Here is a 14,376-nt window from a genome sequence, read left to right as displayed (position 1 = left end):
GTGGACCTCCAGCTAGGCTGTACCTCCAGCTAGGGTGTACCTCCAGGTAGGGTGTAACTCCAGGTAGGGTGGACCTCCAGGTAGGGTGGACCTCCAGCTAGGGTCGACCTCCAGCTAGGGTCGACCTCCAGCTAGGGTCGACCTCCAGCTAGGGTCGACCTCCAGGTAGGGTGTACCTCCAGCTAGGGTGGACCTCCAGGTAGGGTGGACCTCCAGCTAGGCTGTACCTCCAGCTAGGGTGGACCTCCAGCTAGGGTATACCTCCAGGTAGGGTGGACCTCCAGCTAGGGTATACCTCCAGTTAGGGTGTACCTCCAGCTAGGGTGGACCTCCAGTTAGGGTGTCTGGCCCCTAAAAGAGGCTGAAGACAGCTGGATCTGATGAGAAAGTGCCTCAGAAGACCCCTCCACATACATCACACATACGCACACATGCACACCATCCCAACCACCAGCAACGTTTGAGGAATTAATGCCACTTCTTCTTACACCAGCTTTGTAAAATAGCTGAAACTTCTTTAAGGGGAAGGGCATTTGTTTTGAGAATTCAGACCACAATCCAGCGCTGGATCACCGGCTGGTCCCGGGTCTACCATTCCGTGCCTTGGTCGGCCCAGTGTAAGCAGGGCTGCTGAAGACCCCACTGATTACTGAGAGACCAGGATGTGGGAACTCCCAAGAGAAGGGAGTCACTCTCCACGGCCTTAGCCTTTGCAATATTGCTTGCCATATGTGGCACTAATGAAAACTCGAGGCTGGGACTTAGCCCACTTGCAGTCTTGCTGCTGTGTCAGTGGTATAATAATGGTGGTACAGGACAATGATGAAAACCATGACAAATACACATTAGAATCTAACCCATAATCCCTTTCAAAGAGTCAGACAAACAAAACCTTCGTGCTCAATCAGTTTTAAACGGAGCATCTCAATTGCTTCAGGGGCTGTAAATGGATCTAAATATAAGATTCCAGCAACTCCCCAAGACTTCTTCGACAGTATGGTAGCACGGTAGCACAGTTGCTTCACAGCTCCAGTGTCCCAGGTTCGATTCCCAGCTTGGGTCACTGTCTGTGCGGAGTCTGCACATCCTCCCCGTGTCTGCGTGGGTTTCCTCCGGGTTCTCCGGTTTCCTCCCACAGTCCAAGATGTGCAGGTTAGGTGGATTGGCCATGGTAAGTTATTCTTAGTGTCCAAAATGGTGGGGTGGGGTTACTGGGTTATGGGGAATAGGGTGGAGGAGTGGGCTTGGGTCGGGTGCTCTGTCCAAGAGCCGGTGCAAACTCGATGGGCCGAATGGCCTCCGTCTGCACTGTAAATTCTATGATTCTATGAGCACCTCTCAATCCCCAATCGTCATCACCAGGAAGAACAAGGGCAGCAGGCACATGGAACTACAATCATTTGCAAGTCCCCTTCAAGCTACACATCATCCTGATTTGGGAGTATATTGCCATTCGTTCACTGCCGCTGGGTTAAAATCCTGGAGCTCCCTCCCTAACAGCACAGTGGGTGTACTTACACTACATGGACTGCAGCGGTTCAAGAAGGCAGCTCACCACTACCTTCTCAAGGGCAATTTAGGGATGGACAATAAACTGTCAGTAATGCCCAAAGCCTGACAATTAACACATAATTTAAAGAAGCGATTAAGCTGAACCCTGCGGTTGGAAGCAAGTCAAATCCTACAAATACTGTCCATGAATCCTTGATGGCACTGAACTTACTTGGATGAGATACACTTCCTCTCGCCCACTATACCAGACTTCAAACCTCCGAGTATCTCCTTTAATATTCTCAGTGATCCCAACTGCACTCATCTGACAAATGAAATACAAGAAGTATTGTTATATTCCTCTATTCTTCTTTCAGTAGCAAGCAACAGCAATAGGTTTAGATGGAGTATCTTTGAAATAAAACAACAGCACATCCACAGTTACAAGAACTAATTGCAAAAGGCTAGTTTGTCGCTCTGAACTATTTTGTTGACCTGGATCTTGTGGTGAAAATGATGGTGCAACTGTCAGCATTCTTCACTGAGATTGACAGCAAATTTAAGGTATCTGTATAGGCCAGAGAATATTTTCTTTACATTTTATATTATTTTAAAAGCTTGTTTATCTTGTTATTTTACGGTTTAACTTGATCCAATTATAAATCATTTAGTTCACTGTCTGAAATCTCAAATTAAAATTGGAGGGATTCAGTACTTTTGTCCTGGTTTGCTGCCTGTGTGAATACTTCAATGTGATTTGCCGCTTACTCAGCTTGATGACATCATTGCTGTTGCACACCCATAAATCCATTTGACATGGTGCCAGGTTCAGACTGCCCTCGGGAAAACCGCACCACAGACATCACCAGAGTTTTGTGGGCAACTTTCTTCAAGGTCAGTCATGATGTGGAGATGCCGGCGTTGGACTGGGATGAGCACAGTAAGAAGTCTTACAACAGTTCAAGGTCAGTGGCAATCTGGTCAATAATTTACCGGGTGGGGACCTTTCCCTTCCCTCCTCCTCCACTCCCAAAATACTGATTTAGTTCTGGCTGGAATTCAAATCGGGATTGTATTTATATTGGGTTGTAAAATGAATGTGTCAACCGTAACATCCAAAAGCACTTTACAGCCTATAAAGTATGTTTGAAAGTGTAGTCAATAACGTAACATTGAAAGGTACAGCAACCAATTTGCACACAGGATGATCACACAAACAGCAATGAAATAAAGGTTCATGTTATCTGTGTTAGGTATTGGTTAAGGGATGAACATCGGCCCAAAACCTGAGGAAGGCTCCATGTGCATCGTTGATTAGGGACTTGGAATATTTTGCATCCACGCGAGAAGGCAGACGGGATCTCGGTTTAACAGCTCCTCTGAAATGCAGCACCCCCTTGGTGCAGGCACTGGGTGCACTGGCCTAGAATATGCACTCAAATCTTTGGGAGTGCGGCTTCCACACAAGAGCTTGCAGCTCAAAGGCATGTAGATTACCCACTAAATCATTTGAAATTCATGGCACAATGTTAACTGAAATTCACATAAAACACCTACATTCAGTGACCTTCCCGGTTGGTGAGATGCAAAAATAACAGTGCATCCCACCTCCATGGAGAGGAAGAAGTGATAGAATTAAATCAATCCCATGGACAGTGTTACAAATATGAGGTTTATAATATTGTTATGTTTCGCAACTTTCTTTTAAGGTAAAATGGGAGAGGTTATGTAATCTGTTCTGAAGTATGCCTGATAGCAAGCCTGGGTAGTTTGATTGTTGGAGATTAAAAGGGGCCCAGAGTATCTTTTTTTTAAAAAAAAAGTCTTTTTATTGGCATTTCCCATATTTATAAACAGTTGTATATATACACATCACGTTTTTCTCACTCGCGCTAATTTCCTTTATTATACAGAGAGGTTTAGTTTGTCCTTCGTTTAACTGACCCTACATGCATTTCGTTGCCCTCATGATCGGTCTATGGTTCCTCCCCGTAACAGTGGATAGACTGTGAATCTCAGAGAGATGTTGAGAATATCAAGTTGTAAACAGTTTTTTTCCAGGATTAAAGAGAGTCTGAGCCCCAAGGGTAGCTAATCAGCATGTTCATCTGGATACAAGGCCCATGTGATTTACATTGCCTTGAAGGTGGGCTTTGAGATGAGAAGGGTCCAACATAGCCCTGAAAACTCTCAACATGTTTGGTCTGCTAGGATCTGAGAGAGGAAGAGGGGCTATAGGCACTAAGATACTTTGGTCCACTATGCAGAAATTGCAGGTGGGAGCTAATGCTAGGAATGAAAAGACCAAATTCATGAGAAGTTAAAATGAGGCTGGAATATTCACTTAGTTTGCGCTAGAGGAAGAATCTCTGGGGAAAAAAAATCTTCATTGTGAAAGACAGCTCTGAGCTTAAAATTTCCCAAGCGGAGAACAGAAACAAACAGTCATAAGCATTCATAGCTAAGAAATACCTTGGACTGATTCCAGGAGAATTGAAATTATGTTTAAAGGAGAGTGTTTAGTATATCTATAAAGTGTGCTTCTGGGTGTTAAAAAAAAGGGGGAATTTTCTGTTTTGTGGTTTCAAGTAAAAGTTGCTGCAGAGGTAGTGTTTAGTCACAGTGCTTTTAGTATTTTGGTACAGTAAAAATCTTAAAACATTAAATCTTGTTCTGCCATTCATTCAAGTATTAACTGGAAGTTTGACTTTCTTCTTAAATGCCCCCACAGAGATTGTAACAATAGCAGATGACTGATGAGTATCAAATCACCAGGGTTAGCCAACATTCTCTCCTATAGCTCAAAGTGAATTGGAGGAAGCAGAAGTGGAGGGCTGAATGTTCTCCAAGTTGGGATGACTCAGAAACCTCTTAAAAATGGCAGGCTGATTTCAGAATTCCAGGGGTTGGACATTTGACACTTTCATTGCCTTGTAGTGAAATGACATTATTTTTTACACAGTAGAAAGTAATGAATGAATGACTGTTTTAAAGGTTTGTTTCTACACATTCAACTGTTACTGTGGGTGGGTAGATTGCCACAGCTTGGTCTTCGAGGAATGAAGGCATAAGTTGTTAGTCTTGAATTTGTGTTGCAATGAAATATGTGTTTTGCTATCCCCAATTGGTGAAGGATTAGGACATCATTGTAAGAGTATGTAAACCAGTTCACTGGGGTCAGGTAGAGTCTTTGACTTTGCTTTGCTGATTTCCAACCTCATCCATTGGGTAGGAGATACAAAAGTCTGAGAACACGCACTAACAGGTTCAAAAACAACTTCTTCCCCGATGTTACCAGACTCCTGAATGACCCTCTTATGGACTGAACTGATCTCTCCACACATCTTCTCTGCTGAGTAGCACTACACTCCACAAGCTCACCCAATGTCCATGTCCATGTATTTACATTGTGTATTTATCGAATGTCCTATGTTTTTTCGTGCATGGAACGATCTGCCTGGACTGTACGTATTACAATACTTTTCACTGTACCTCGGTACACATGAATAAATCAAATTCAAACCCAAATCTTGGAAATAAACTTGTTTTGAGATAGTCTAACTTAAGTCTCATTATTCCTCAACGTACAATTATTGGAATCAACGTAGCCTGGCTTTGGGGGAATGAGGGACCATGGGGTTGGTTGGGGAGCAAGAGATGGCATGGATGTGACATAGGGAGTGAGTGAAGGCCTTTGTGTTTTTATTTTAGCTGGGACAAAAATCCACAGCACCGAGACAGAGCTTTTGTAACAGCCTGCCTCCACTCCCAGCTATCCCTGTGACTATCCTGCCAACTTTATCCCTGCTCGGCTGGCCCAACTGCAGCCCTCCCCCTACCAGGAAAATCCTGTCCCTGCGAACATTTTCTCCTGAAGCAGGTGGGAAGAACAAGGAATTTTCCAGGTTCCCATTGCCCGCTCCAGTGATGAAAATACAGGCCAAAGAGAAGCTGAACAAAAGCACAAACATGAGGAAAGTCACGGGGTTCTGGGCTCCAGGTGAGGACTTTCCACGTGACAATTTCAATTCTGGCTCAATTCCGGCCTTGGGTGACGGTCTGGCTGGAGTGTGCACATCTTTCTGTGTGTGTGTGTGTTTCCTCCGGGTGCTCAGTTTCCTCCCATAGACGTGGCGGTTAAGTGGATTGGTCATGCTTAAATGTAATCACTTCGTGTCCAAAGGTATGCTTGTTAGGTGGGGTTCCGCGGATAGGGTGGGGGATTGGACCTAGGTAGGGTGCTCTCGATGCAGTGTCAGTGCAGACAGAATGGCCCCCTTCTGCAGTGTAGGGATTCTATTGGGGGGGGGGGGTCACCGAATTTACCCTGTGAAACGAAAACGAAAAGTGAAACAGTAAACAATTGCATTGTCTGTCTTACTTTTAAGTAATGTTTGAAACTGTAAGAAGGCGCTTTGTCATAACCTTCTCCGTGTTCCTCTCGCTTCTTACAGAACAGAAGTACAGTCTCATGAAGGAAGAGGTGACGTTGCATTGGTTTGAAGCGTGCGAGGTCCTTCATTTTGACAGCGCCTTTCTTGTGATTGATCCATACATTGAAGGAGCCCTGCATCAAAAGCGGACCAAACTCTTCCAGGTTGCCCTGCCAATCAGAACCTTGGTTGATTTTTCTGTTTCGTCATTACTGTTTAATTATTCACAGAATATGATAAATGACCATTGTAACATTCTGGGATTACCAGCATGTGTACTCTTTCCCTTCAAGGATCTTTTTCTAAATTCATTCTCAAGGTGTGGGCTTCACTGACTAGGGCCAACATTTATTCCCAATCCCTAATATCCCTTGCGAAAGTGGTTGTGAGCCACGTTCTTGAACCGCAGCAGCCTGTGTGGTCAAGATGCTCCCAGAGTGATTCATTCCCTTATCCCTTTTATTTCATTCATTCCTTTTACAAAAATGTAAGCATAGGGACACAGAACACACATACAGTCCAACAAACTGGTCCCCCATCAATGACGAAAGACCCACCCTGTACGGGCATCTCCAGGGAGAGGCAGAAATCCAGAGGCCAATTCAGAAGATAAGTCTTGACTCCTTAATCACCTTAAGACGCAAGTGTGACATGATTTCACCATGGGGCAGAAGCACACTTAGATCAGAGATTAACCTCTGCCACATTTACACCTTTTGAGACAGGGTGGCGCGGTAGCACAGTGGTTAGCACTGCTGCCTCACAGTGCCAGGGACTCGCGTTCAATTCCGAGCTTGGGTCACTGTCCGTGTGGAGTTTGCACGTTCTCCCCGTGTCTGCGTGGGTTTACTCCGGGTGCTCCCGTTTCCTCCTGCAGTCCAAAGGTGTGCAGGTTGGATGGATTGGCCACGATAAATTGCCCTCTAGTGTCCAAAAGGTGAGGGCGGGTTACTGGGTTACGGGGATAGGGTGGGGCCTGACCCTGGGTGGGGTGTTCTTTCGGAGGATCAGTGCAGACTTAATGGGCTAAATGGTCCCCTTCTGCACTGTAGGTATTCTATGATTCGAGACACAAAGCGGTTCGATATCAATGAGTAACAGGGAATTTTACAAGGGAAGGGAAGTTCAAGATGTGTCCTGCTAATGTACTTGGTCACTCATGCTCAGAATCGTACGGCGTCATTAGCAGGAGTCAGTGTCAGTTGGAAACCGTTCGCCCAGTTTCTGAGCCCCTTCAGGGAGGCCTCTGATTCCGGGGATGGTAAATGGAGCGAGGGATCCACCCAGTGACGGCTGCAATTCCGTTTGATGCTCCAGGGCTCGTTTTTCCCAGCACCGCACATTTAAGCGCCAACCAGGCAGGAAGATGATGGAATACAGACTGAACAACACACCATCCCTTCCACACTACTGAGGCATGCTGCTGTGACAGGATCGTTTATTTAGTAGCCTTCCCAAAAAAGGCAAGAAAAATGGAAATGAAATCAAATGAGATGAAGAAAACTGGGGCCCCAGAGAGATTCTGTTGCCGGCACTGTAATATTTACAATTCCAGGGCCAGTGATCATGGTGCATACGCCTGCTGTACATTGGTCCCCCCCATAAAGGCAGCCACGAGCCCAATAGTGGAGGTGGAGGTGCAGTGGTATTGTCACTGGGCTAGTAAACCAGAGACCCAGAGTAATGCTCTGGGGTCGCAGGTTCAAATCCCGCCACTGCAGATGGTGAAATTTGAATTCAATGAAAATCTGGAATAAAAAGTCTAATGGTGACCAGGAAACCATTGAAACCAATTAGGGATGGGCAATAAACGCTGGAACAAATTAAACAAATTTTTAAAAACCGCGCATGCTGTGTTAGCAGCAAACTAACCCTTTTTTAAAGTCGCTCTTTGACAAACCCAGCATTTGCCCAACCTTAATTACCCTTGAAATGAAATGAAATGAAAATCGCTTTTTGTCACAAGTAGGCTTCAAATGAAGTTACTGTGAAAAGCCCCTAGTCGCCACATTCCGGCGCCTGTTCGGGGAGGCTGGTACGGGAATCGAACCGTGCTGCTGGCCTGCCTTGGTCTGCTTTAAAAGCCAGCTATTTAGCCCTGTGCTAAACCAGCTAAATGATGATGGGGAGCCACCTTTCTGACTGCAGCTGAGTGGTTTGGCCTGTTAGGTCACTACCAGAGTCAATCACATTGCCGTGGACCTGGAGTCACATATAAACCCAGGCTGGCTAAGGCCAGCAGGTTTCCTCCCCCAGTGAACAAGCCGGGGGTTTTACAATAATCCAGTCGTTTCATGATCACCTAGACCGGCTTTTTAAACTGAATTTAAATTCCCCAGTTGTTGGGGCGGGTTTTGAACTCCTACCCTTAAATCATTAGTCCCAGCCTGTGGATTACCAAGCCGGTAACTTAACCACTACTATCTCCAATAATCCATTGGTGATGAACCCTCTGACAAACAATGAGGGGGACGGATTTTCTAGTGGTTCTTGCCTGTGGCATCATTCAGTCCCGCAATGTCGAACCCGCTCCATGGGTTTCCCGCCAACGAAGGATGGATTCAATGTGAAATCCTGTTGTCGGGAAACGCAAAATCCCCCCCCCCAATATGTACAGGAGAATTAGTTTGACCACAGGGCTGCAATGCTTAAATTAATTACAAACCATCCTTGCACAACAGTCGATTTTCCTGGCATGGTTGAAAGCTCGAGGATATGGGAATAAATGCAAGTCTTTCTCATTAATTGGTACTTCCCATATTGGTACTCACGTTATATCCTGTTATAGCAATCTGATGCATGGAGTCATTCACCGACTTTAACAGGTTCAGCATGGTTGTGAGAGCTTCCTGTAACTCCTGGGTTCCATCGCCATTATTGCTGAACTTCAATAATTCCTGTCAGAATTCACAGCAATTGTCAAATCATCTCAATGAAATATGTCAACAATTCAATCAGTTACATTTGACAGCATCTTCATGTGCAATTAATATAAGTTGCCAGTTACATTAAGCAGCAAAAAGAGAATCATATCAATCCTTCAACTACTGTTAGCAGTTTCTCTGACTTCTATCCTTAGACATGAGTCCTTGTGACGAATGTCGGAAATTTTGATATATTGTATTATATGTATTTGGTGCAGTAATGGTTGAAAGCCCGGGTCAGTGTGTGTGTACGACTCCTGCAGTAGTGTTTTAAAAATCCCGGTTTGCAGGAAAGCCAGCTTTATGGGAGCCAAAGGTGCAATTAAAGCATCGTAAACGTTTGGGCGAATGGACTTGTGTTTATATGAAGAGGGCTCCATGCGGAGTATTTAGTTGTGGAGATGGTGTTCAGCTTCATACGATGATGTAGTTAATGGAGGAACAAGGGGTTTGAGGCGGTCAGGTGTTCAGGTTCAGTTTTAGTTTTTGGCTGAGAAGGTTTTCTGGAGAAATACAACCAGAGATTCTGAATTATCCTGACAGGATGTCAGGTCTCTTTCTTTCAAGCAGACTGAAAATAATCTCGGTTCCTCAAAGTGGAGTATTCAAGACATCTCTTTACAACAGGTATTCCTGAGTGCTAACTGAAAATGAAAATCGCTTATTGTAACAAGTAGGCTTCAAATGAAGTTACTGTGAAAAGCCCCTAGTCGCCACATTCCGGCACCTGTTCGGGGAGGCTGTTACGGGAATCGAACCGTGCTGCTGGCCTGCCTTGGTCTGCTGTAAAAGCCAGCTCTTTAGCCCTGTGCTAAACCAACTGTATTTAAAAGTGGACCGAGATCGGAGATGTTTTTGTTGTTTGAGTGGGAATAAAGATAGCAGTTAAGGGTTGTGTCACTGTATTGATTAGCATTGTTTACGGGGCAATTGTAAACAATTTTCTGGTGTGATGTTCAAGATATTTTAATTATGTGTTAGTAACAAAGTTTGTTTTAATTTACCATAACCCTATTTTGTATGAAATCACCCCTGGAGTGAGGTCTCCTTTCCTCACCGTCTTACAAAATTAAAATAAAATATTGGGGTTTCTCTCCAGCATCTGAGTCACTGTTGGGGTCTGGTCTGGGATTGTAATGTCCCTTTGCTAGGCAGTTTTACAGGGCAGAGCAGTCTGAGCAGGAGACAGAGACGTGAGAGAAGAGGGCGTATGAAGGGAATGGAAACGGTGCCAGAAAATGTCGTTTTTTCAAAAGGAGAGTCAGCTGTTCTGGAGGGCTGGGTACAGTGACTCCTATCTATCAATTAAGACGTAGACACAGTTAATGTTGATGATAACAGTGAAGAAACACTTCGTAAGCCAGTTACAAAATTCTTCTGCTCATTTGACGTATTAAATCATTTATAATAAAGCTTGGTCGAATAAAGAAAAAAAATGTGGTTAAAATAGTGGAGAGCACCATCCAACACAAACAAAAACCACAACGAGGCTTCTATCCAGGATTAACAGCTTCCCCTTTTCAACTCATGCAGTTCATTTCAAAAGAGCATAATCCTGAATATAGTTTCATTTTTCCAACACTTCATCTCGACTCTCGCTGAAAAGTCACCACATCTCCACAAGTGCAGCTACAATGCACACAGCGTGGCCCGCAAACAAGCCAGGCCCAAGATACGCGAGTCGATTTTGTTTTGATGGTCTTGGTTGAGAGAGGGATATTAATCAGGGCACCACAGAGCTCCCTGGGCGGCTTTGCCCAGGGATCTTTCCTGCCCACAGGAGCTTGACTTGATTTCACATCCCAGTCACGTGAACAGAATGAACAGTTGCCTTATCAGGTCCCCATGCTCGTCACAACCAATAGAAAGCATGATGTAGGCTGGATCACTCTTTTTTCTCAGCTGGCACAGACATAATGCGCCAAATGGCTTCCTTCCGTGTCATGAACATTTCCATATTTAAGCACATTATTCAGAGAGACATTGCAGTGCGGGATGGAGGGGGTGCTGCACTGCTGGAGGTACTGTTTGTCAGATGTGATGCTCATTCAAAGCCCTGTCTAACCTCTCTGCTGAACACTGAATAACCGATGGCACTATTTCAAAGAGCAGGGAAGTTTTTCCTGATGTTCTGGGCGCTGCTTATTCCTCAATCAACATCATTAATAACCAAAATCACGGGAAATACTCAGCAGGTCAGCGGGCATTCGTAGAGCGAGAAACAGAGTTAAGGGACCCAATTTTTCATGTGCGTTCGCCGCGGGTCGGGAGGGCGGGCACTTTGTGGAAGTGCCTGGAGGCCCCAGGATTGATGGCTCCTGGGCATTGGCCCCTGGAAGCCTGGCAGTGCCACCGATTGGGAGGCAATGAGGTGGGCTTTGCCAGAGGACAGTGTTTGGGGGGGGGGGTTACCCTTCTCCACTGGGGGAAGGGGTGGCTCTCTTTATGTGAGCTGGTGGGGGAGGGGGGTACCTGCCAGCGAACGCAGGGGGAGAGGGGAGAGAGAACGTCCGTGGTGGGGCGGGGGTCCTCCATGGCCGTGGGTGGGTGGGGGAGGGGAGTTCATGTTTCTCGCAAATGAGGCTGCCTTTAAAGATGGCACTCTGATCTCTGGGCAACCACGCTTGCTGGCTCTATAAGGACCTGCCTAGTCAGCGTGACAGCACAAACTGTGTCCCCCAAATTTCTTTTGACAGAGTGTCAGAAGATCTGGTCAGAAAACTTGGCCGTGTAACTGGAGAGAATCTGTTGAGTTTTCAGTTGCCATTATTTTGGAAAATACCACCTGAGGTTTTGAGGTTCATGACCTTTCGTCAGAAATGGAAAGTGTTAACTTTCCAACTTCCCAACACATTCCTAATTTTTCCCCGTTCTGATGAAAGGCCTGTGATGTTCTCTGTTTTGGTTGTTTAGATGTCATGAATATGTAGTGTTGAACAAAGAACATCAAGCTAAATAAATTAACAAAACTGATTTATTAACACTACTTAAATAAGATTTGAACTAGGTAAAAGGTTACTGAACTAAACTATATGATATCTCTAACTGCAGAACTCCCAACTATACAAATAATCTCTCTCACGCCTAAACACCTTCTCCGAGTCAAGGGCCATCACATGATACATATGTGACTGCTCTTGATCACCCTCTGGTGGTAAGAAGCATGTACATGAAATTGTTAACTCTTTATCTCCCATTCAATATGCATATTGTTACAAGGTCTTCCACCAGAAAGGTTAACTCGGTTTCTCTCTCCACAGATGCTGCCAGACCAGCTGATTATTTCCATCATTTTCTGTTTTAATTTTACTTGAAAATGTTACTCCATTGGATGTGACGTGCAATGGAGGATGCGAATGCAAGGCAATTTGTGATTTAAAAAAATATCTCTGATGTAGTGAATATGACTTTGTATCCTGCTGTAGTGCTGCACTAACGCCTCCTTCACCTACCTTCAGCAATAGCTGGTATTTCGTTAACCGCTGAATTGGTTTCAGTAAGTACGAGTCCAGTCCAAGTTTGTGGTCCAGTTTACGTTGACATTCCTGGTAAAGAGCACACGGGTTAGGAAAATCTAGCACCGTCCAAATCAATATAGTCTGACCAATATGACAAATAACCTGCTGACTTGGCGTTACATCAGAAATAAGAGTAGGCCAATCACCCCACCCCCCCAAAGCCTCGTCCGCCATCCAACATGATTATGACTGACCTTCGTCCCCAACTCCACTTTGCCACCTGCTACCCATAACTCTCGGTTCCCTGAGGGATCAAATTTCTGTCTATCTTTGCCTTGAATGTATTCAGTGGTGGAGCAACCTCAACCCAAACAAATACGTGTGAAGGTTATCCGTTTTGGCCGAAAAAATAGAAAGGCAAATTATTATCGAAATGGAAAGCAGATTCAAAAAGCATCTGGGCAGAGGGATCTGGGTGTCTTTGTTCATAAATTGCAGCAAGTCGGTGTGCAGGCACAGAATGTAATTAAAAAGGCAAATGGAATGTTAGCAATGTTGCAATATGTGAATATTGTAAGGAACATAAAGGGTTAATGTAATGTTACTACCCTAGTCACTAGATGGTGCTATAGAGCAGCCATATAAATATCACACGCCTCCTTGACTTCTGGGAGACATGAGAGAGTAGAAGGAGGCCAGACTGATTAGATGTGAGATAGTTTAACCGATAGCATAATTTAGTATTGTAGAAGTGTTGTGTGTTCTTTACTTAACTACTTCCTTCGTAAATGTTCGAATCTAATTAAGTGTAGTATAATAAATTAGCTTTGTTTGTCAAACACTGCTTGCTGTTCTTTGTCAACACTACAACCTTCACCATCCCGAAGAACAAAACAAAGACTGACTTTTATATACAAGCATTTATTGCAAAAGGACCAATTAAAATTTAGATTTGTCACGTGTACCGATGTACAGTGCAAATTATTGTTCTGCGTACAATCCAGAAAGATCGCTCCATATATGAAAAACATAGAACGTACGATACGTACATAATGATACATATGCTGCCACCCTCATAGGGTAGTACACATTCCCAGGTCTCTCTATTCCTGCACCCACTTTGGCATTCTGACATTTAATTCATACTGCCAATTTAGATCAAAGTCTTTAAAAAGTTGATACCTGAAAGAAAGGGCAGTCTGAACACTGTCTCCAAAGATACTCGGAGCGGGGTTTATTCTGGCAGTACTTCACATACATTTGGAAATTCTCCCTCTGAAGAGTAGAGTGAAAAATACTCACATGAAACTGGAAGGTACATTCAAAATAAATGCAGATTTAAAGATTAGAAAGAGGCTCGGCTGAACATACCCTTTCAAGGAAGCAAAGTCCGACTTTCTCTGGCATTTCAATGCAGTTCTGAAGGTCATTAAGAAAAATTCTGAGGAAGACATAAAGGCAACATCAATGCAAAAGCGCCTCCTGCTATCCACTAAGGGAGATGGAACAGATTGTTTTTTACCTGCTGTGAAAATCATAGATCTCTGACATATTGCCAAACAATATCTCCTTCTTGTTCTCCAGTAAGGAAGGCATGAGAGATATCATGACTGGGTTGTCCATCTCCACTTTGTAACCCTGCAAATTACAGATAAAATCAACTTGAGCAGATGCCCAGAGGCAGGAAGCAGAGACGGGAGCTGTGCGATCACGCCAGCTCCCCCCAGGGTAGCATTGTGGATAGCACAATTGCTTCACAGCTCCAGGGTCCCAGGTTCGATTCCGGCTTGGGTCACTGTCTGTGTGGAGTCTGCACGTTCTCCCCGTGTGTGCGTGGGTTTCCTCCGGGTGCTCCGGTTTCCTCCCACAGTCCAAAGATGTGCAGGTTAGGTGGATTGGCCATGATAAATTGCCCTTAGTGTCCAAAATTCCCCTTAGTGTTGGGTGGGGTTACTGGGTTATGGGGATAGGGTGGCGGTGTTGACCTTGGGTAGGGTGCTCTTTCCAAGAGCCGATGCAGACTCGATGGGCCGAATGGCCTCCTTCTGCACTGTAAATTCTATGACCAGC

General features: G+C 44.7%; 1 protein-coding gene across 4 annotated transcripts in view; it reads right to left on the bottom strand.

Annotated features, from left to right (window-relative positions):
- Nucleotides 1-14,376, bottom strand: part of LOC140421311 (proto-oncogene DBL-like) — a 261,868-nt gene that overhangs the window by 52,407 nt on the left and 195,085 nt on the right. For all 4 annotated transcript variants that reach the window (XM_072505953.1, XM_072505952.1, XM_072505956.1 and 1 more), the window contains 7 exons: nucleotides 13,829-13,944; nucleotides 13,678-13,747; nucleotides 13,489-13,581; nucleotides 12,301-12,393; nucleotides 8,696-8,821; nucleotides 5,873-6,094; nucleotides 1,724-1,816 (listed from right to left, as the gene is read on the bottom strand). In XM_072505953.1, the coding sequence (XP_072362054.1) occupies nucleotides 1,724-1,816; nucleotides 5,873-6,094; nucleotides 8,696-8,821; nucleotides 12,301-12,393; nucleotides 13,489-13,581; nucleotides 13,678-13,747; nucleotides 13,829-13,944 (813 nt within the window). The remainder of the gene's footprint in view (nucleotides 1-1,723; nucleotides 1,817-5,872; nucleotides 6,095-8,695; nucleotides 8,822-12,300; nucleotides 12,394-13,488; nucleotides 13,582-13,677; nucleotides 13,748-13,828; nucleotides 13,945-14,376) is intronic.

Source organism: Scyliorhinus torazame, chromosome 5 (assembly GCF_047496885.1).
Source record: "Scyliorhinus torazame isolate Kashiwa2021f chromosome 5, sScyTor2.1, whole genome shotgun sequence".
NCBI lineage: Eukaryota > Metazoa > Chordata > Chondrichthyes > Carcharhiniformes > Scyliorhinidae > Scyliorhinus > Scyliorhinus torazame.
This window is presented reverse-complemented; position numbering and strand designations above follow the sequence as displayed.